The sequence below is a fragment of the Stomoxys calcitrans genome, chromosome 1 (genome assembly GCF_963082655.1).
Source record: "Stomoxys calcitrans chromosome 1, idStoCalc2.1, whole genome shotgun sequence".
NCBI classification, from domain to species: domain Eukaryota; kingdom Metazoa; phylum Arthropoda; class Insecta; order Diptera; family Muscidae; genus Stomoxys; species Stomoxys calcitrans.
Genome location: NC_081552.1, coordinates 190,641,177 through 190,664,256, shown reverse-complemented (window position 1 = coordinate 190,664,256; position 23,080 = coordinate 190,641,177). Strand labels below are relative to the sequence as shown.

The 23,080-nt window shown below is 36.0% G+C and overlaps 1 protein-coding gene across 1 annotated transcript; it reads left to right on the top strand.

Moving 5' to 3' along the window:
- Positions 1-569: 569 nt before the first annotated feature.
- On the top strand, positions 570-22,244 carry LOC106083979 (uncharacterized). The gene is made up of 4 exons (XM_013247329.2): positions 570-1,354; positions 14,783-15,010; positions 15,416-15,716; positions 21,759-22,244. Exons 2-4 carry the CDS (start codon positions 14,792-14,794, stop codon positions 21,833-21,835), a joined length of 597 nt encoding a protein of 198 aa, XP_013102783.2. The 5' UTR covers positions 570-1,354; positions 14,783-14,791; the 3' UTR covers positions 21,836-22,244.
- Positions 22,245-23,080: the final 836 nt, after the last annotated feature.

The window sequence follows — 23,080 nt, the reverse complement described above, 5'->3', positions numbered from 1 at the left end:
GACCAATATTTCCATGTGTTACAAACAGAATGACGAAGTTAGCATACCTCCATCCAATGGTGGAAGGTATACAAATACTTAACTTTGAATCACATGCATGCAAAATTGTATTGTATACTTAAAATAATAAAATTAATACATACACATTGGCTATAAAAATAATTCACATTGAATTTGAATTTTGCTTCTAGTTCAAACCATCGCGCGATTCCTAATATGACAATTGTACGTATAAGACTGATGTGTATAATCCGAATACCCTCAGTTAAGTAGAAGCGCTCAAACTCAAGACAGCAGTTGAGACAAGTGAATAACTAATTGAAAAAAAAAAATATATATATTTATATTAAAATATTATTTAAAAAATATAAAACCAGTTCAAACCGACTTGATCTCAAGAAAACCACACACACACACACACTTACGTCAAACGAGCATTGGGGGTGGTCATATTTTGCAACGCCCACACACGAACTGTGATTTCATTATCATTATCATTATCATCATTATCATCATCATCATCATCATCACCTGGATTCAAAACCCTTTTTCTCCTTCTTCTCTCTTTGTGACGACAAAAAAGTTGATATTCTATTCTAATCTCGTATTTCCCGGCATTTGGTGGGTCTTAAGTGTCAATATATTAGTCGGCAAACGAAACGATTGTGGAGCAAACATTCTCTTCGTCTTTTGGGTACAAATCATATTCGTCGTTTGAAGCATTTATACATGTGTTGGTGCCAGCGGTTATCAATAAGAACCAACGAACAACTGAAAAGCTCAACAGTTGGGAACATCTATTACCCGTCGTGACAAATCGTAACTTACGTTTTCATTCGTTTTTGTTACCTTTGTTAACTAACACAAACGCCTATATACTCCATTTACACTCACACACAATGTCAGAGCTTGCTCTCAAGTGCTTTTTGTGTATGTGTATTAGTGTTAAACTCACTACCAACACAACTTGTTGCTGGCAGGCTACTATAAAAACACTTCAGTTATCACTGAAGATATCATTGTTCGAATAAACGTCAATTGCAACAATTGTCATTTGAAACATTAGCAAACGCAAAAAAAAAACAAATATAAATTTCCCTTAGTGCCAAAACGGAAGGAAGCAGACAATTAATCATAATTGTAATTAAACAATTGGCACGCGAGTGACTTTAAGCTAAACTAGACTGGAGATTGCAAAAACACCTACAAGAGATAAAGAAAAGTGCAAGAACCATTATTCGTATAACAAAATAAAATAAAAACTGAATAAGAGATTGAGTGCACAGTTATTACCGTTGAAAGAAGTGCTTCAAGTGGATTAATTTCGATACTGTTTTAAAGAAAAATTAGCAAGGTAAGTGCAATATTAATTCAAAAAATATGAAATAGTAAAAAAAATATAAAAACAATAAAATAAAAGTGTATTTTGGAGCAAAAACACGAATTAAGCGAAAAAAAAATTAAATTTTAGGCATTTTAAATCAAAATATTTACGGCCTTATTCACAAAACTTATAGCCTGTTTGTCGATGTCGAATGTTTGCTTTTCGTTCGTCTGGGCTTCTTTTTTCGATCTATATTCGTCTACATAGACGGTGTTTGGTATTTATTTTTAATGAGTTATTAGCTCTTTTGACTTTGATGAATCTGATGTCGAATCAAAATTCTTCCCTTTTGCTCGTATTGCAGTTTAAATAAACTATTGAATTACAGGAAAAATTCGTTTCCATATAGACAAACAGACGATTAATGAAGTCTTAAAATAGATTCATTTGATAGTTCTATAAAGGAAATCAGTCAAATAAACCTATTTCAAATCTACATTAAGTTTTGTGAATAAGGTCGTTAATATATTATAAGAAGAAAGCTATAACATCAATTTATATAACCACAACTATAGAACGGGAAACTTATTAATTTTTTCCATTCAGTTTATAAATATTCATCTCCGATGCTATCAAATATATGTATTTATTCTTGATTGTCTTAAAAATATGAGACGATTTAGAAATGTTCGGGTGTCTGCTTGTCGGACCCATAAATCAGGCTGCAGAAAGGTTTAGAGTTCTTCCATCTATCTGTCGAAAGTACGCTAACTTTCGAATCAGTAAAGCTATACGCTTGAAATTTTGCACAAATATTTTTTATAGATTTAGATCGTCTGAGATTTTAAATGGGCAAAATCGGTCCATGCTTTGATATGTCGATTAGTCATTTTTAGCCTTTAGAGAATGCAAGTTTTATCCAATTTGGCTAAGTAATTCGAACCCAAATACATAAAACATTTTTGGGGATTCTTATTCGTACTTTCTTATTTCTCTTTATAGTCCGCAAAAAAAGGGAGGTCATCCATTTTTTTTTCTTTTTTTTTATTGCTGACTATAATGAGAAATCAAGCAAAGGACTTGACAAAGGCGATCCAAGTCACAGGGTATATAAAACTCGGCTCGGAAAATAAAAATGGGTTTTTATTTTTATACTATTGAGTGGAATTCAAAATTAAAATAAAAAAAGAACTGCTTTACAAATTAAAAACACTAAAATCATTATTTTAAATAATTTTAAATTGCTGCTTTCTATAGATTTCTAGAAACTTAATAGCAAATCGATTTGTCAAAAATTATATAAATACAAATGTATATGTTTGTTTAAAATAATACAGGGAGATTTATTGCGTAAAGATGCGTTCTAGTATTTTTTTCATAAATTATATTTAAGTGCTTAATTAAGCTGCCGAATGTGACACTTATTATTATATTCATTGGTGATAACATCATCCCAATTTGACAAAAACGATAATCTAAAATTATTATAGAATAAGCAAATGTTTGAAGATATGCCAAGGCAATTGCGTTGTATTGAATAGATGGCAAATGATGATGGCCATTTCAAATATAAGAATTAGAATAATGATGAAATTAGAATACAATTTAAGTAGCAGATTTTCATTCAAGATACATTCAAATTATTATGGGCTTATGATGAAAGAGAAAAAACAAGTCAAACGGCATTAACTTCGGTCGGGTCGAATTTTGGATATCCACCACCTCGGGTATATATGTAAACCACCATTCGTGTTAATCCAGTGAAAATTGCATTATTTATGCACCCATAGCAGCTATATCGTAATATGGTCAGATTTGAACCAAATTCGGCACGGACATTAGGTGGTCCAATTAATACAAATCACTGTTCAATTTTGGTTCAATATTGGTCTTTTTGGCAGCTATATCCAAATATAGACCGATCTGAACCATATAGGAGACGGATGTCGAAAAGCCTAAAATAAGTCACTGTGTCAAATCTCTGCGAAATCGGTTAATAAATGCGCCTTTTATGGGCCCATGACTTTAAATCGAGAAATCGGACTATATGGTAGCTATATCGAAATCTGAACCGATCTGGGCCAAATAGAAAAAATATGTCGAAGGTCCTAACACATCTCACTATCCCAAATTCAGCGAAATCGGACAATAAATGCGCCTTTTATGGGTCCAAGACCTTAAATCGAGAGATTAGACTATGTGGCAGCTATACCCAAATCCGGACCGATCTAGGACAAATTGAAAAAATATGTCGAAAGGCCTAACACAACTCACTGTTCCAAATTTTGGCAAAATCGGACAGTAAATGCGCCTTTTATGGGCCCAATTCCTTAAATCGAGAAATCAGGCTTGTGGTAGCTATATCCAAGTCTGGACCGATCTAGGCCGTCTTCAAGAAGGACATTAAGACCCTCTATATCCTTCTTGAAGACGGCCCAGATCGGTCGAGATTTGGATATATATAATTTGAGACAATGCGTTGAGGGTCTTAATGCAACTCATTGTCTCAAATTTGAACGAAATCGGATAATAAGTATGACTTATATAAGCATAAGACCTTTAATCGGCAGATCGGTCTATATGGGGGCTATAACAAGATATAGTCCGATATAGCCCGTCTTCGAACTTAATCTGTCTATGGACAAAAAAATAATCTGTGCAAAATTTCAGCTCAATATCTCTATCTTTAAATACTGTAGGGTGATTTCAACAGATTGACGGACGGACCGACATGGCTAGTCTTAGATTTTAGCGACGACCAAGAATATATATACTATATAGAGTCGGAAATGGATACTTCGAAGTTTTGCAAACGGAATGACTTAATGAATATACCCCTTCGATCGTGGGTATAAAAACAAATAATGATGAACGAGTATAGTAGAATAAGAATAGATAGTAAACTTGTTACTGCATGACTTTACATTCACTTTATCCACATAGTTTACAATACCAAGGTTGGAGGCTGAAGGTTTATTGCATTTTTGTTTACATAAATAGTCGTCAGTGCATGTTAAAGAATAAATTACAAAATAAATACAAATAAGATTTTTAAGTTTGCATTTGTGTATGTAAATAGAAGCATCACAAAAAAGGCATTTAAAATTTTTCCTGATCGACTTTCTCTTTGGGATAACTGGAAGTAACCAGTAAGGAAAGGCAAAAGTCGGGCGATGCCGACCGTATAATACCCTACACATACCCTATAAGTAGAAATTGGAAGCTATATCTAGTTCTGAACCAATTTTGATGGATCTTGGCGGATGTTTTCAGATGGGTTATTAAACAATTCGTATCAAATTTCGAGTAAATATGTTCAGACTGTAATAACTACGGTTGACAACATTATTGCAAATTATCCAAAATCTGAGGAACATATAAATGGGAGCTATATCTGAATCTAAACCGAATTCGACCAAACTTCTTAGATATTGTGGTAGTCGTCGGTAAAAGCGTAGTGCAAAATTTTGGTAAGACTGGTCAATAAATGCGCTTGCAGTGGCATTATAAGTTAAAGTCGGCTGATATACATACTCATTTGCTTAGAAAGGATTTTCTTATGACTTTTAATAAAACTGGTGAATTTCATTGAAATCGGTTCAGGTGATTTCTATGAAATTCACTAGTACTATTTAAAGTCATAAGAAAATCCTTTTTGCCAAATTTCGAAATCAGTAATCAAATGAACACTTTATAGCAATATTTCTTAAAATCAAACGAACGTATATAAGGGAGCTATATCTAAATCTGAACCGATTTTAAACAAACTCTATAGGTATTGTGATTGTCGTCAAGGAAAGCGTTGTGCAAAATTTTGGCAAGATTGCTCAATAAATGCGCTTGCAGAGGCTCTAGGAATGAAAATCGGGCGATATATATACATGGGAGCTATGTCTAAATCTTAACCGATTTCTATGAAATATGAAATCCTTCCAAATTCCAAGAGAATCGGTTAACAAATCACCATTTTATTGCATTATTACTGCAAATCGGAAAGTGATTCTGAGTCGATCGGTATACTTATCAATGGGTCTATATCTCTTCTTTTTGGGTGTTACAAACAAATGCACTAAGTTATAATACCCTGTAACACAGTAGTAGTGTAGGTTGTATAAAAATGTGTGCTTACGTTAGAGGTGTTCATTCGGCCGCGTGCTATTGTCCGACTGAAATCATATTTGAATGAATTTTTTTAATTGAATATGTAATACTTGGGAGCGTATAATGGATATAACAAAAAGATATAACGTATACGCACCACAACACCATCGGTCAAGATTTCTTTATTTTGTCAAACAATTGATTTGCAACATCATTGCAATTTCCACACTATTCTGGTAAGTGAATTTCGGTTTATCGCTGAACAATACTGATCATATATAAAACGTTAGCAAAACATAGAAAAGCTATACAGTTCATCAAATAAGCCAGTTAATCCGTAATTTGTATACCCTTCACCATAAGAGGGAGATACACTGACTTTAAAATTCCTTTTGGCATATGTCGAAATATTGATCTGACATCCTATAGAATATATATATATATATATTGGTCCCTCTGTCCGTCTGTCTATCGAAATCACGCTACTATCTGGCCAAATTTTCCACAAATACTTAATGTAGCCCATTATCACAAGTCAACCAAACAATGGTGACAAAAGTGATCATGGATACCAACACATGATTCTGAGTGGCTTCGCTTGGTAAAGTTCCGGGCAGCTTTAGTCTTTTTTGAATCTCAATCGTGGACTAGCTATCTTTAGCATCGATTAAAGGTAGTGAGCTAACATGTGCTGCAAGATCCATATATTTGGCCCTTGTAGAAAAAACAAATTAATAACTCTGAAAAAAAAAACTAATAAGACTTACTTAATCTGGACGACCTTCATATAGGATTTTAAGAGTATTATTTTCGAATCAGGACCTGGAATGTTCGAACTCTCAGAGAAGGTTCAATATACGCAACGACCGATGTAAAAAAAGTATAAGGCTGTTTTTGCTGCCTTTGAAGATGAAAGGTGACGTGATGTTTTATTTTTTTACAGGAGCTTGACGAGGATCGCCACCTCCATATGAAAATGTGTTTACAACAACAAAGCAACGGTAGAGATATCTCTTTGAAATTTGGTTAGAGCTGTGGTGTTAGCTAGATATCAAATTTCTTCTGAAATTTGTAATGGTTAGAGCAGAGGTGTTAGCTAGTTTGCAAAATTCATTCCAAAAATATGCGAACAATTTCATTTATTCTGAAAACGAAATTGAAAAAATTCTAAGAAAGAAACGAATAGAGATATCTTAAACATGGCAGATAAAAGTGTTCTAGAAACCAAAAATACTCTGCCCGAATTTTTTTTTACAAAAATCCCCGAAATACTCCTTTCGGGCAAAGATGGTTTCAAAATCGCCATTTTTTAATTAATTTGCTGTGGAGGCTACAAATATTGTTAGGTGCAACACATGAAGTAAAAAAACATGTGTTAAATTAGGGGATCTGGGCTTTAACGTTTTTGATCTCGAGGGGTTTTTCCAATTTTTTAATAAAAGATTTTCTATTTTCTATATTTGAAGTTGACATATCTTATTCAAATTTTACTTAAAACGCTTCTACAATATGTTCTCTTTCCGAATAAAAAGAAAAAAATTTATATTTAAGCTTTTTTTTTTTTAATAAATGAAATGAAAATACTTTTTTTGATCAAAAAATACACTATTACACATTTTTGGACTTCCAACTGTATAACTTTTAACTGAATTACCAGATGTGGACACTTGTTGCGGCAAAGTTGTTGTAAATTTTGTCACAAATCTAAATCATGCATAAAAAATCAATATCTAACATCGAACACCTTCATAGCTGAACAAGCTCTATCCGGTCCGACCGACAGCATGTGGATCAGGGTGTCCATTGGTTATTTAAAGGCGCCAATAACTCGCCTAGTCATATCGCCCTTTCTCTCTGGTCTCAATCTTCTTAATCAAGTACTCCGATTGGGATGCAGTGATAATCCGGCCTTTCAGCAGCGTATTAACCCAATTTACCAAAATTAATGGGACCCATTATGATGGGCACTTTCAACCGATCGACCCTTAGGGTAAGCATGCTGGTAATCGCATACCGATAAAGTGACGAGACGGTCCCTGATGCATGTCCCAATTAGTCTCTCCAAGTTTTTCAGAAGGAATAACAATAAGACATTTTAGATATCACATCATTGTTGATTGCAAGCAACAAATTGAAAGTAGCATAAAGATCATGAATGTCAAGGTTCTAGAAAATATGCATTTAATGGTTCCAATGATCCCATACCCCATGGGATTTTGTGATAATAAAACCAAATTATGTATTTTTAAATTGCTGGGGGAATCTTAAATGAAATATGTTGACATGCAAAATGATAATGGTCATCTCGTAAATCAGTTTTATAAATTTCACGTTTTTGTTCAAAATATCAATCTACAATTGTACAGAAGTTAAGACATCGAAACAAGAAATTCTTAAAGAAAATCAGGGAACAAAATGTATTATCAGCAACAACTAACCGTAGTGCCAATATTCGTGTTTGTATTTTTAAATTTGAATCTTTGTATGCCGAAAACGGTACACCTTTTGATAGAGCTATCATATAAACCAATTTATTGAACACAACATACGATTGCCGAATCCAAACATTATGCCAGTTTTCTCTATTTAGTTTGAAGAACAAGTTAAAATGCGCTAAGTTCGGGCAGGCCAAATCTTGGGAACCCACCACTATGGATTCTGCAGAAGATTCCAACAAATCAACATAGTTGAAGACATATGCGAATTTTACGTACCAAGTTTCCAAATCAGGCACAAATTGAAGCTTCTGGGGGTAGTAGAAAACTTATCGAGAGACTTTGTCAGGATACACCGATTTGGACCGCAGTTGGCACGGTAGTTGGGAGTCATAACAAAACCAGGGGTTCAATATGCCAAATCGGGAGATCGTTGTATATGGGAGCTATATCCAAATATGAACCGATATGGCCCATTTGCAATCCCGAACGACCAACATCAATAGGGAGTATATGTTCAAAATTTCAACCAGATATCTTCATTCGTTCGAGCGCTATCGAGATTTCGCCAGACGGTGAGACGGACGGACATGGCTAGATCGACTCAGATCAACTAGAAGGCATTTTCTTTCTTCCGTTCAAGTGCTTTCACAATGGTGAGACTGATGGCAGACTACCACTTAAACCTAACCTAACCTAACACCTATCCTTCGGTGATGGATATAACAAGTAGTGATCTAGCCGCCATCTAAATATAACAAGTAAAAGCGTGCTAAGTTCAGCCGGGCCGAATCTTCCACCATAGATCAAATTTGTCGACTTCTTTTCCCGGTATCACTGTTGTGCTGTTTCAGGCTATAGACCGATTCAGACCATATTTGACACATATGTTGAAGGTCATGGGAGAAAACGTTGTACAAAATTTCATATGCCAAATCGCATAGTAATTGCGCCCTCTAGAAGCTTAAGAAGTCAAGATCCCAGATCGGTTTATATGACAACTATATCAGATTATGTACCGATTTGCGCCATACTATCCACAGATTTAGGATGTCATAACAAAGCACCTCATGTAAAATTTGAGCCAAATCGGATCGGAATCGGAATTGCGCCCTCTAGAGGCTCAAAAACTAAAATAGGGAGATTGGTTGATATGGGAACTGTATCAGGCTATAGACCGATTTTGATCGCATTTCACACGTACGTTGGAGGTTATGGGAGAAGCCGTTGTTCAAAATTTCAGCCAAATTGAATAATAATTACGCCTTCTAGAGGCTCAAGAAGTTAAGATCCCAGATCGGTTTGTTATATAAACCGATCTGGCTCTATCAGGTTATGAACCGATTTGAACCATACTTAGTACAGTTGTTGGAAGTCATAACAAACCACGTCATGCCAAATTTCAGCCAAATCGGATAAGAATTGCGCCCTCTAGTGGCTCAAGAAGTCAAGACCAAAAATCGGTTTATATGGCAGCTATATCAAAACATGGACCGATATGGCCCATTTACAATCCCAACCGACCTACACTAAAAAAAATATTCTTGCAAAATTTCAAGCGGCTAGCTTTACTCCTTCGAAAGTTAGCGTGCTTTCAACAGACAGAAGGACGGACGGACATGGCTAGATCGACATAAAATTCCATGTCGATCAATAATATATATACTTTATGGGGTCTTAGGCGAATATTTCGAGAAGTTAGAAACAGAATGACGAAATTAGTATAAACCCATCCTTCGGTGGATGGTATAAAAAGCTCTGAGTCTGTTTCGGGATATGGTAAGGTAATAGTGGCAGTCCAGGAATCGAACCCATGAACTCACTACCAACTCATTCAGGAAAAGAGATTCTGATCCCTGCTTATTTAGTTCTAATTATTATTTTTTTTTTTGTGAGCATTACAGAACTTATTACTTTATGCACTATAAAGCATAAATAATTATCATTTAAGTTCTATTGACATTGTTAGTATTTCGTTATATTATAGCAAACGTATTTGTTTTACAACAATATAAATCTCTTTATGTTAGATTTTGTGAGATTATTCAAAGTCCCCGCAAATCAGAACAAAACATCCATTGATACCACAGCATCTTCTAAAATAACGCCACTGATAAGAAACAACAAAGCTCAAAAAAACCGACGCTAGCTGGTATTTACGAGCTGGTAGTGATGCTTCTAAAAGTTTTTAAATCATTTTATTAAGCAGAATTGCAATTTGACAATTTCTATTGAATTGTATTAGACAGACAGACAATGACCTACTCACTACTATCTGCAAACCAACTTGAGAGGTAAACATATTGTTTTTGTTCTATAGTAATGGATGCAATCATACGATTCAAGGTTTTCTCAAGTACCTGATTCTAATCAAAGTTCGCACGCGATAATATTAAATAAAAAATGTTGGAACGTGCTTCGCATAATAGACAAACATCACAGCAAGTTTGTGTAATCATGGTCGTCTCTTATCATGTGGGGGTGTGGCACACAACTGATAATTATAGCCTACACCACTACTATGCTATGCCAAGAAAGAGAAGAGATAAAGATGTTTGCTGTGCTCACAGGATGATCTAGCAGTATTCGTACTAAACTCCGGCTCTCTCGCAGACCTCAACAAGTGGAAGCTGAATGTGTATAGAAGCGGTGGGGTTGGGGAATCAAAAGACGACTCAGCAGTTGTTGCCGAACACTTGTCTGAGAAACTTCAACCACATATCTAAAGTCTGGCGGATTGCAGTAGACTGAAAATCCTCCTGCCGCGATTAAAACAGCAGGGTAAGGCGTTGAAAGTGTACCCGATAAGCCCTGTGTGGGTGAGTCATACGAATTGGTTTGGCATCAATATTAGAGCTGGCAAACTATCGATAATCACAGCATTCTTTATTTTCGATATTTCTAATACTAAATATCACTAGTATTGACACTATAGTTAAGTTCCCATCACCTTTATGTATACGAAAATGAGATGTAAAAATCAGGAGATCGATTTATATGGAAGCAATATCAATGCACAGACCGAACAAAATCAAATTTCATAAAGTCAGTTAGAAGTTATGAGAGAAATCCGACGCAATCCTTCATTTTGTTCAAATATCAATCGATATTCAAACAAAAAATAACATATCGATATTGCCATCGATATATTGCCAGCTCTGCTCAAAGTGTGCGCTAGTGGGGTAGTACGAAACTCAAAATATACTTTGACACCAGAGAACTGCATGAGACTATTACGCATGCCACCTAAAAGCAAGGTTAGCTAGAAACACAGAGATGCCCGAAAGTTTGCGTAATGTGTGGGTGTCGATGTGTTTTTTTCAATTTGGTAGTCGGACATCGTGCGTTGGTTGAAAATAAGCACCACTCAGATGAATGTCAAGCCAAAGCAAGCAGAGGAATGTGACATCAAGTGTCGTTGAGCGGCATACATATACTCCGTTGTTTTTTTGCAATTGTTTTTTTATTTTTGTTAGAGAATTGCTTTAACCAGTGACGTACGTGCTGTCAATCTACGTCTGTTCAACAGTAGCAAACTTGCTTCCATTTTTTTTCTTTACCCAAGCCATTACAGAGCACGCAAATTAATTTCAGCACTCAAAACTTTGAACGGCAACTGCGTGCGTGTATCTTCTATTCAGTTGCGGTCAATATGAGCCCTCGTGAGTATTGCTCAAAATGTATAATACGGAGGCCACCGTAGCGCAGAGGTTACCATGTCCGCCTATTACGCTGAACGCCTGGATTCGAATCCTGGTGAGACCACCAGAAAAAATTTTCAGCGGTGGTTTTCCCCTCCTAATGCTGGCAACATTTGTGAGGTACTGTACCATATAAAAACTTCTCTCCAAAGAGGTGTCTGCGGCACGCCGTTCGGACTCGGCTATTAAAATAAGACCCTTTATCATTGAGCTTAAAACTTAAATCGGACTGCACTCATTGATGTGTGAGAAAATTGTCCCTGTTCCTTAGTGGAGTGTTCATGGGCAAAATTTGCACATTTTTGGTGTTGTTGTTGTTGTTGTACTCTGAGGCGGGAGCCTTTGCCGATGAAACACTCCATCGGGCCAATCCGGTACGTACAACCGACTGCCTTGGATTGCAGATTTTCGTATAATACGACCAGCAATCGTTTTATGCTCATCAACAAATACACAATAGCTCAACGAATTTAAAGGAGCATTTTTTGTTTTGGTTGTTGGGAGACGTAAGCGTCAACAACGATTGCTGGTATATGGTGTGAGCTTGCTATTCGCTGCGTGTCTATAGCGTTCACTTATTTTTAAGGTGGTTTGCTGCGAAGAGGGAATCGTCCACACCGCAAGGGTCTAGTATCCTGAGAAAGAGGGGTTCCAATGCTGTCTCAACTGCTTCTGGATGCGCAAGGAAACTCATCATGCCAAGGTCGAACGAATCTTATGATGATGATTTTCTGGCGGACTCAGAAGACGAGGCTAGCGCAACAATGGTGGAAATTCTAAAGCCTGACTATGGTCCGGTTTCTGCAGATAAATCTCCACCATTGTAAGGCCATTTCGGCGGCTCCGAAGACCCTTCTGATTGTCATTAGGGAAGGATTTGTCTTGGTTTTTGTGCAGGAACCATGGGTGTGTGGAGGAATGGTTCGTGGAATAAGTATTTCTGGATTTAAACTACTATATTGAACGATATCAAAAAGGTCTCAAATTTTATTTGGGCTTGAGAGTAAACTATGAATGTCGGCCGAGCCGAATCTTATATACCGTACACCATAGATCGCATTTGTCGTTCTTTGCCCGGTATCTCTTTTCAGGCAAACAAAGGATACCGTATAATAATTGCTAAGCTTTGTATTGGGTTGCCCAAAAAGTAATTGCGGATTTTTTAAAAGAAAGTAAATGCATTTTTAATAAAACTCAGAATGAACTTTAATCAAATATACTTTTTTTACACTTTTTTTCTAAAGCAAGCTAAAAGTAACAGCTGATAACTGACAGAAGAAAGAATGCAATTACGGAGTCACAAGCTGTGAAAAATTTTGTCAACGCCGACTATATGAAAAATCCCCAATTACTTTTTGGGCAACCCAATAGCAACCTTTAGGGGCACATGAAGCAAAATCGGGAGATCGGTTTATATGGGAGCTGTATCAGGCTATAAACCGGGAGCTGTATCAGACCATATTTGACACGTATAATGAAGATCTTGGGAGAAGTCTATGTATAAAATTTAAGTCAAATGGGGTAAGAATTGCGCCCTCTAGCGACTTAAGTAGTATAATCGAGAGATTGTTTTGTAGGGGAGCTATATCAGGATATTCACTGATTTGAACCACACTTACCAAAAATGCTGGAAGTCATAACAAAATACCTCATGCAAAATTTCAGACAAATAGCACAAAAATTGAGGCTCCCAGGGGCTCAAGAAATGTAATTGGGAGATCGGTTTACATGGCAGCTATATCAGGTTATGCACCGATTTGAACCATACTTAGCACAGTTGTTGAAAGTCATAACAAAACACCTCAAGCAAAATTTCAACAAAATCGGAAAAGAATTGCCTCCCCTAAAGAGGTTCAAGAAGTCAAGATCCCAGATCGTTTTATATGCCAGCTATATCAAAACATGGACCGATATGGCCCATACATGACACACGGACTGACGGACATGGCTATATCGACTTAAAATGTCATGACGATCAAGAATATATGTATATACTTTATGGGGTCTTAGACGAATATTTTGAGGTGTTACAAACTGAATGACGAAATTAGAATACCCCATCCTATGGCGAAGGGTATAAAAAAGGTATTTTTGAGGAGAATTCAATATGGGGAAAGAGGAACCGTCACGCCTCAAACATCTCTCTCGGTTAAAAAATTTGATCCTCTAGAGCGCGCAGTTATTATTTGATTTAGCTGAAATTTCAGCCTTAAAGTTTTGTTTCGACTTCCAAAACACACGCGTACGTATGATCAATACCGGTTCAGAATATGATATTACTTCCATATAAACGATTTGATTTGGAGCCTTTAGAGAACACAACTACTATCTGATTTGGCTGAAATTTTGAAGGTGGTATTTTTTCTATAACTTGCTATAGCTTCAATATATTTGAAAAAGTCATTCAAAGAACTTATCCCATGCGTTATATGGTGGAGGGTATATAAGATTCGGCCCGGCCGAATTTAGCACGCTTTTACTTGTTTTTTGCTATTTACTTTTGCAAATTTCTTTAATTATCTTTTCGACGAAATTTTTTTAGCTTCCTTTCATTTTGCAGAATAATTGCAAAAAATTTGAATTTATTGATTGACCCTAAAACGAAATAAGGATTATTCGCACTAGCATTATAACATTTGATTTTCAGTCCAGAATCACAATAGGCAAAGCAAAACCGTTACGTTATACTTTTGCCATATTTCACAGTAAAACAATTAAAAGAAAATTCAAGCTCTTGCCTAAACAAATTACAAAGAGTGGACCACAACGTGACTTATTTCAAGTGTTGAAATTTCAACACTCTTTGAATGGGACACCTGATGGAATAACAAGGACTGTTTTTTCATTTATGACATGAAAAGGGAAATTGGTGTTTTCTAGGAATTTTAAACAAAAAAAAGGTGTTGCATTTCATACCATTGTTTTGTAATAGGAAACCTCATGGTGGAAGAGGGGAATGGAAAAAACCACAACAAACGTTTATGTAAAGCTAGTGGGATAACTTGGCTTGAACTTTAACAATGATCCACCCTCACCTGAACAGGGTAAATTGTTTGTTTCCAGTTCTCATTTTCAAAAAAGTAACTGTTTTCCATTGCTGGTGGTTGCTTTAACAATTACGTTGGGGTTTTTTTTATTTTTGCTATTGTTGATTATCCCCAACATACGCATTTGAAGCAGCTAGCATACATATTTAGCAACTTGTTTTTCTGTTTTTCCAGGTAAAAAAAATGTCCTCACATCAGACGTCATCAACGACAAAGCTAAATCGCAAATGTCAATTTACCACGACGCTGATATTACTGGCTGTCTTGTGGACAATGCTGTTTACTGGAGCGATGGCACGACCTAGTCTAGATGCATTGTTGGCCAAACAAAATGATGTCTCACAATTGTTCTTGGACGATTTACTAGCCAGTGGGAATGGTGACAAAATATTTCATGGATTGGTATGTGGTATTCGTTTAACAAAACAGAAGATGGGATGTGAATATTTTGTCATAGTACATTTCAGTTCAGCATAATTTTTTTAATAAAATTTTATCATAAATTAAATTCCATATAAAATCAAATAAATCATTTTTCAATATCACACATTTAAATATTTGCTTTAACATTTTCCTTAGCCCCAATTCTGTAGAAAAAAATCTTAAGATTTTATTTTAATCTTCATTTACATCATTACATAAATTTTGTCATAAATTAAATTCCGTATAAAATCGAATAAGACATTTTCAGAATCATGCATATAAATAAATAATTGCTTAAAAATTTTTCTAATCCCCAATTCTATTGAAAGAAATCTTAAAATTTACTTTAATCTTTAATATTTTGGTTTTATTTTACTTCCCTAGAAAAGGCACCATTCAAATGCCAAACAACCCAACTATCTGGCGAAATGGCCAGGCCTCAGAGATCTTGTCTTAACCATTGACTATGATGGTGACGACGATACCGCAAGTCCTATGGAAACTGCCGAGTTTCTGGAACGCTTACACCAATTGGCTGGTAATCCTCCATATGATCTCTTCGATGACATACGTGATAATAGTGAAGATGATGGTTTGGATATGGGCAATAATTCAGCAAAAGTCCTCAAATCACCAAATAATCAACTCAACTTTAAGGAGCACAATACCAAAAAGAATGTTCAATGTAAGTTTGAAAGTTTGGAACCTGTGTTTTGCATCAAATTTAATGTTAATGGAATATTTTTTGTTTATTTTTTTGGGTATTTCATTGTTTTGTTTTTTTTACTAACATTTTTGTATGTGCATGGCGAATTTAGTTCGTAAACAATGTAAGTTTACAAAACATATTGATAACAAATCTATTCATTTTCATTCATTTATAATCAACACCCATATATAACCGTCACTAATAACAACGCAAATTTCCAATAAATTCATTGATTAATTTCTTGTTGGGCCTGCTCATGGGAATTAAAGAAAACGAAAGCTAGACCAGTAAATGCGCTTTAAATTCGGTCGGCTCGAATATTATATACCCTCCATCATGGATTGCATATGTTAAATTGTTTGATAGTCTTTTCAAATATGGAAATCCATTCACATAGTAGCGATATCGATTAGAATTACTCCTAAGCCATATTAGATGTGAAGGCTTCAAGGGCCTTACCTTGGTATATTGTACTTATTCCGAATATATTGCGAAAACGCCTCTCTGGTATCAATATCACATTAACCACATTCGACAACCCTGTATATTAGCTGTACTTTACCTAATGCATGTGCTTTTGTGTAAGGGCAGATTTTTTGCCTACACAAATTACACTACTCCCATAGTATACACATGATTCTGTGCATCTGTTCGAAGTTGTATTGATGTTTTTACTTGTTATGTCTGCAGCAGGCCACCGTAGCGCAGAGGTTAGCATGTCCGCCTATGACGCTGAACACCTGAGTTCGAATCCTAGCGAGCGTGCTTAGTTCGGCCGGGCCGAATCTTATATACCCTCCACCATGGATCGTATTTGCCGAGTTCTTTGTGCGGTATCTCTTTTTAGGCAAACAAAGAATAACGAATAAGAACTGTTATGCTATTGGAGTTATATCAATTTATAGTCGGATTCAGACCATAAATTAATTGAATGCTGAACATTGTAGAAGACATTGTGTAATATTTCAGTTCATTCGGATAAGAATTGCGCCTTGTTGGGACTAAAGAAGCAAAATCGGCAGATCGGTTTATATGGGAGCTGTATCAAGCTATAGATCGATTCAGACCATACTGCACACGTATGTTGAAGGTCATGGGAGAAACCGTTGTACAAAATTTCTGCCAAATCGGATAAGAATTACGCCCTCCAGCGGATCAAGAGGTCAAGATCCAAGATCGGTTTATATGGCAGCTATACCAGGTTATGTACCGATTTGAATCATACTTAGCACAGTTGTTGGAAGTGATACCAAAACCCCACGTGAAAAATTACAGCCGACAAACAACTGACTATTGCTCTGAGTCGGACAAAAAACGAGTTGCAAGCTGCACAAATGTATCTGCCGGTATTTTGGCTCATTCTAGTACAGTGGATTTCTTGAGCACATCCATACTGGCATAGGGACTCTTTCTACCTCGTAATAGGTACTCTTTTATATCTACCATCATAAAATGGGGATATACTTATCTAGTTATACCGTTTGTAACACCTCATAATATTGATCTGCGACCCCATATAAAGTATATATATTCTGGATCGTCTTGACATCCATGTCCGTCCGTCCGTCTGTCGAAATCAAGATAACGGTCGAACGCGTAAAGCCAGCCGCTTGATATTTTGCACCGATACTTCTTATTGATGTAGATCGTTGGGGATGGCAAATGGGCAATATCGGCTCAGATTTGGATATAGCCACTAGAAGCCTCAATTCCAGAATAAAAGCTACTCAAGGGTACGGAGACACAGAGCCTGTATTCTTGCAAAGAGTAGTCTAAATTGTTTTCTTCTTCCGTCGCTAAGCACTGAAGATCCAGTAGAACCCAGCCTTGAAATAAATAAGTCTCATTATTGGCTGGCTTCACTTTGTATGGCACACGATTCAGAGATGCCGCCTTCAAACCTTAAGTTGCTGGTTGAAGCCGCTTCTGCAGGGAAGAAGAGCCTCATTGTAGGAAGTGATGCTAATGCACATCAGCAGCAGTGTTGCCGTTTTTGGTAGGTTCCTACCAAAATTAGTTGGTTTTTTTATTCGCTTAGTAGGTTGGTAGGCTGACTTCAATTTTTAATAGGTTTTTCCAACATCTAAATACCAAGTTAATTATTGAAAAATCGCTGGGGTTAACTAAAAATTATTTCACTTCTTGTCGTTTTCGTGTATTCGTTAAGAGTTCAGACTAAAACCATGGATGTCGAGGAGCCATAAACTATTATAAGAGGTCTTACTGCTTCAAATTTCAGCAAAAAGGGTGCAAGTTCTGATATTGGCTGTAACTGGTACGAGTGTTAAAGGATCTCTTCCAAATTTGGTGAATTCTGGGTAAGCAATGCGGCTTTTGTGTATTCAATGCCTTCAATCGGAAAACGGGGCATCTACAGATGCACACGAATATGGCCAGATCGCGGCGAAAATTGGTATAAACGCGCATTTCTTGTCTTTCGAACTTTTAATCGGGAGATCGCCTTATCCAAACTTGGCACAGTTGTTCCTTGAAATCAGGGCAAAAATACGACTTTTCTTATGGGGATGTCGGTATAAAGGGTGCTATATCAAGATTTTGACCATTTTTGAACTTTAGGCTGTTGACTGATTTCAACAAACAGACGGACTGACATCTCTAGATCGTATGTGACTATAACGACAATCTAGTATATATACTTTGTTGCGTCGAAAATGTATAGTTTGATGATGATGAAAATGGCCAACACTTCGGTGATGGGTATAAAAACCACATTTTTGGCTTGTAGAACATTTGGAAGGTTTTGGTAGGACTTTTGTTAGGAAATAATTTTCTTGAGTGGCAACACTGATCACTAGATATGAGAAAGTTCGGATGTCAACGAAAGGGATGAGCTGCTTATCGAATATATTACAATATAAGATGCAATCTAGCGATTTGTAAGAAAGGAGATACACCGACCTTTATTACTAGGAACAGGCAGGAGGTATTAGATATTACCTTTGTGTCGGAGGATATAAACGTAAGAATATACGACTGGGAAGTGTACACAGCATCTCTGATCATCGTCATGTTGCCCTATACACCTGCAAGAGAGCCATTGGTAAAAGTTGGGAGGTTTAGACCGCGCGTCATGCATTGGGTATATACTTCAGTCGTCAGACCTATAATGCTATATGGTGTTGTGGTGTGGTGGACGGCGCTTCAAAAGTCCATCTACTGTTCAATATTCAACCGGTTCCAAAGAATGACTTGTTTGTGCATCACAGCCGCACTGAGGACGACACCATCCGATGCACTGAATTTAATGCTGCATCTAATGCCTCAGGACATTGTGACTACCCAAATTGCTGCAACCACTGCCGTGAGGCTAAGGGAGCTATCTGTTTGGTCATGTTGGCTACGGACACTGTGTTATCCTTGATAAAATATCCGATGTTCCAGGCAGTGTGGATTACACTCTACCTGAGTCGCTTTTTGATCAAAAGTACTGTACCACTGATTCCTAATAGAACTGATTGGAACTACGATATCCCTGGTAATAGAAGTTACATAGACTTCTATACGGATGATTCCAAACTAGACGACCAGTTGGGCTTTGGGGTGTACTCAAAAGATCTAGAACTAGTCATATCGAGATCCTTGCAATTAAGGAAGTGGTGGAATGGCTAATATATAATGTCATTACGACGATTGGCATAATTATCTTCTCAGACAGCCATTAAATCGCTGGAGAACGTATTTCTGAACACAAAAACCACCCTCGACTGTCGCAGATCTCTTAACGAGATGGCTGAACAGTTCAAAATTCACCTGTTCTGGATGCCTGGTCACAGAAATATCTCAGGGATTTGTAAAGCAGACGAGAAAATTCCAGGGAAACTGGGGTCATGCCTCTCACGACATGTAAGCTAAGATTTCAGGACCAGGCCCGAAGGACAGCAAATGATAGATGGTCGCAAAGATGGGGTTGTGAGCATTCCAAAACCATGTGGCCACATCACGACTTGAAGAGGTCTACTGCATTGCTGTCACTGACTAGAACAAACGTCTCAGTCAATGTGTCCGTCATGACAGGTCACTGTCTAGTCGGAAAACATGCTGACAGACTGAAGATTGCCAGCAACGACTTTTGCAGAAACTATGAGGACACCCAAGAAAGAAGAAGAGACTATAGAACACCTTCTGTGTGTGTGTCCCACACTGGCAATCAGAAGGAGTTCCACTTTAGATTCTCATTTCTTTGTGAACCTATCTGATTTAGCGGATGTGGACATTCGCATGTCGTATCACAATGAATGAAGCGTCTATATGAGTCTGATGACAAACTGTTACTTAAACCTAACCATGATCCGTATCAGTCTATAAACAGATATAGCGACCATATAAACCGATCTCCGGATTTGACTTCTTGCTCCCTTAGAGGACTCAATTGTCATCCGATTTTGCTGAAATTCGGAACAAAGACTTGTGTTATGACTTTCAACATTCATGCTAAATATGATCCGAATCGGTCTACAAACAGATATAGTCTCCATATAAATCGATCCCCGGATTTGACTTCTTGCGCTGTTGAAGCCTTAATTTTCATTGGATTTGGCTAAAATTTGAAACAAAGACTTGTGTTAAAGCTTTTAACGTTATTGCCAAGTATGATGTGAATCACTCAAAAAACAGATATAGCCCCCATATAAACCTCAAATTTCGCCTGATTTTGCTGAAATTTGGAAGGTAATCGACAGGTTGACGAAAAAGGCGACAATATTTGGTAATTCACAGAGAGTAATCACTGATAGAGGCACGGCATTTACTTCAGCACAGTTTAGAAAATAGTGTGAGGCACAAGGTATACAGCATTTACTAGAAGCCTCAATTTTCATTGGATTTGGCTTAAACTTGGAACAAAAACTTGAGCTATCATTTCCAACATCCATGCCTAGTATGATCCGTATCGGTCTATAAACAGATATAGTCCCCATATAAACCGATCCCCCAATTTGACTTATTGAGCCCTTGAAAGCCTGAATTTTCATCCGATTTTTCTAAAATTTAGAACGAAGACTTTTGTTATGACTTTCAGCATCCATGTCAAGTATGATCTGAATCGGTCTATTCATGATTTCATGAGCCCTCAGAAGCCACAATTTTCATCCGATTTGTCTGAAATGTGGAACAAAGACTTTCAACATTCGTTATGACTTTCAACATTCGTGTTAAATATAATCCGAATCGGTCTCTAAACAGATATAGACCCCATATAAATCTATCCCCGGATTTGACTTCTTGAGCCCTTAGAAGCCTCAATTTTTATCCGGTTTGGTTGAAATTTAGCCGAAAACTCTATTTTATGACTTATAACATCAGTGCCAAGTTTTATCCGAATCGCTCAATATGGTGATATAGGCCCCCTTAAGTACCGATATCACTTCTAGAGACCAAAATAATTCAAATACAAACTCAGTTATTAAGGATACATTTTTAGAGAAATCCATGGTGGTGGGTGCCCAAGATTCGGCCCGGCCGAACTTAGCACCGTTTTACTTGTTTAACTTTATATGTCCTCTAAACACATGCAAAAAAAAAAATGTTTGCACCACAGCCAATCTACCAAAAAATGCAGTTTTTTAATTTGGTGGTATTTTTGTTATTTTTGTAAAACAAATCAGGCAGTATTTATTTTTGTTTTTCAAAGACTCTTTTATCTGCAAAATTCAAAAAGAATTGTTAAAGCTATCGCTTTTTGTCAATATGAATTTTCCTACCTTGGAATTTCTGTTTGTTAGCTAGAGTTTACATTAAAGTCTTTACTGGCAATAGCGGTTGATATTTGATAAAAATTTGGCATATTTTTGCCAATCTTTCATTCGTTTCAATTCATAAAAAATCATATTACTCTCATATTCTCTTTATTTTGCATTTAATTTGGCTTTCTCAAATTACTTTTTATTTACTTGAACTACTTTTAAAATTATTTGCATAAGGTGCTTTTTTCCAAATCATGTAGGTGATTCTTTATTTATTATCATCCTTAAATGTTAGTTTTCTTTTGTATTTTCGCAGATATGTCACCATGTCATTTTAAAATTTGCAATATGGGTCGCAAGCGCAATGCCCGTCTGCTGGGTACCAATTATTGAAGGCGAATCAATGGCAACCGAAAGAATATTGGATCAAAAAGCAAGACGACGATAATTTACAAATAAAACACACAAAAAAGCTCTCTGGACAAGAATTTACAAAAAGTATTCAATCGTTACATTCTTTTCAACTTAAAAATTTCAAATTAATAAGCCATGGAAAGAAGCTAAACACAAAGGACACCTCAAAGTATTTACAAACTATTATTATCATCTACACCTACAGTGTATCTATGTATAAGAGCATACATACATACAAGTAATTAATATTTCATCTCTTAAGCCATGTTTCTCCATTAGAGTCATAACGAACCCATATAACCCAATGGAAATACTCTATTGGGTGATTTTAATTATTTTAAGTTTTTCATCGAAATTTTAGAAAATAATTCACCATGAAAACCTTCAACCAAGTTTTTTCTTTTATTTCAATATTGAAAGTTTTAATAACTGGGCTATTATTTTTATTAAGCAAAAAAAAACTCATTTTAAGCATTGTTTAACACTCTTTTAAGCATTCTCCATATTATTCTACAAATGAGTTTCTGTGTATGTGTGTATGTAAGTAGTTTTATGTGATTTTAGTTTAATGTTAGCCAATTAATACCAAAATATGTTAATATGTTTCAAAAAAAAGAAGGAAAACATTCTTTATTAATAAATCAAACCTCAAGTAGAACTTGATATGTATTAAAGTTAATTGAAAATTGCAATACTTAATAAAAAGTCAATAAGCAAAACTTTCTAAAATATGTCCATTTTGTCTTTTCATTTGAAGAAAAACGCTGACAAAGGCTCTTAAAGTGGAAATCGGTTGATACATGGGGGACAGTGACGTAGCCAGGGGGAAGGGCCCTCGGGTCCGAGCTCCCCCACTCCAAAATTATTTTCTATACAGAAAATAATTAAATTAAATTTATAAGACATTTTTTTAAAACAATTAAATTGTTTCTAACGATATAATCTCAATGGCATTTTTTGTAAAGACAAAAATTTTAATGCATTTATTTTCTTAAGACAATATATATCAATGAAATTTTTCTAAATTTAAAATTTCAATGACAAAACTTGAAAACAAACTTTTAATAAAATTTTTGCTAAAAACAAGATTTTAATGAAATCTTTTTAAAGACAAAATTTCAAATAAATTTTTTCTAAAGACTAAATTTGAGTGAATTTCTATTTTTATACCCATCATCGGATGGGGATATATTCATTTTGTCATTACGATTGCAGCACATCGAA

Coding starts and splice junctions, on each gene's coding strand:
- LOC106083979 (XM_013247329.2), top strand. CDS start 14,792: ATGTCCTCACATCAGACGTCATCAACGACAAAGCTAAATCGCAAATGT. Junction 15,011..15,415: donor ACAAAATATTTCATGGATTG/GTATGTGGTATT, acceptor TTACTTCCCTAG/AAAAGGCACCATTCAAATGC. Junction 15,717..21,758: donor TACCAAAAAGAATGTTCAAT/GTAAGTTTGAAA, acceptor GTATTTTCGCAG/ATATGTCACCATGTCATTTT.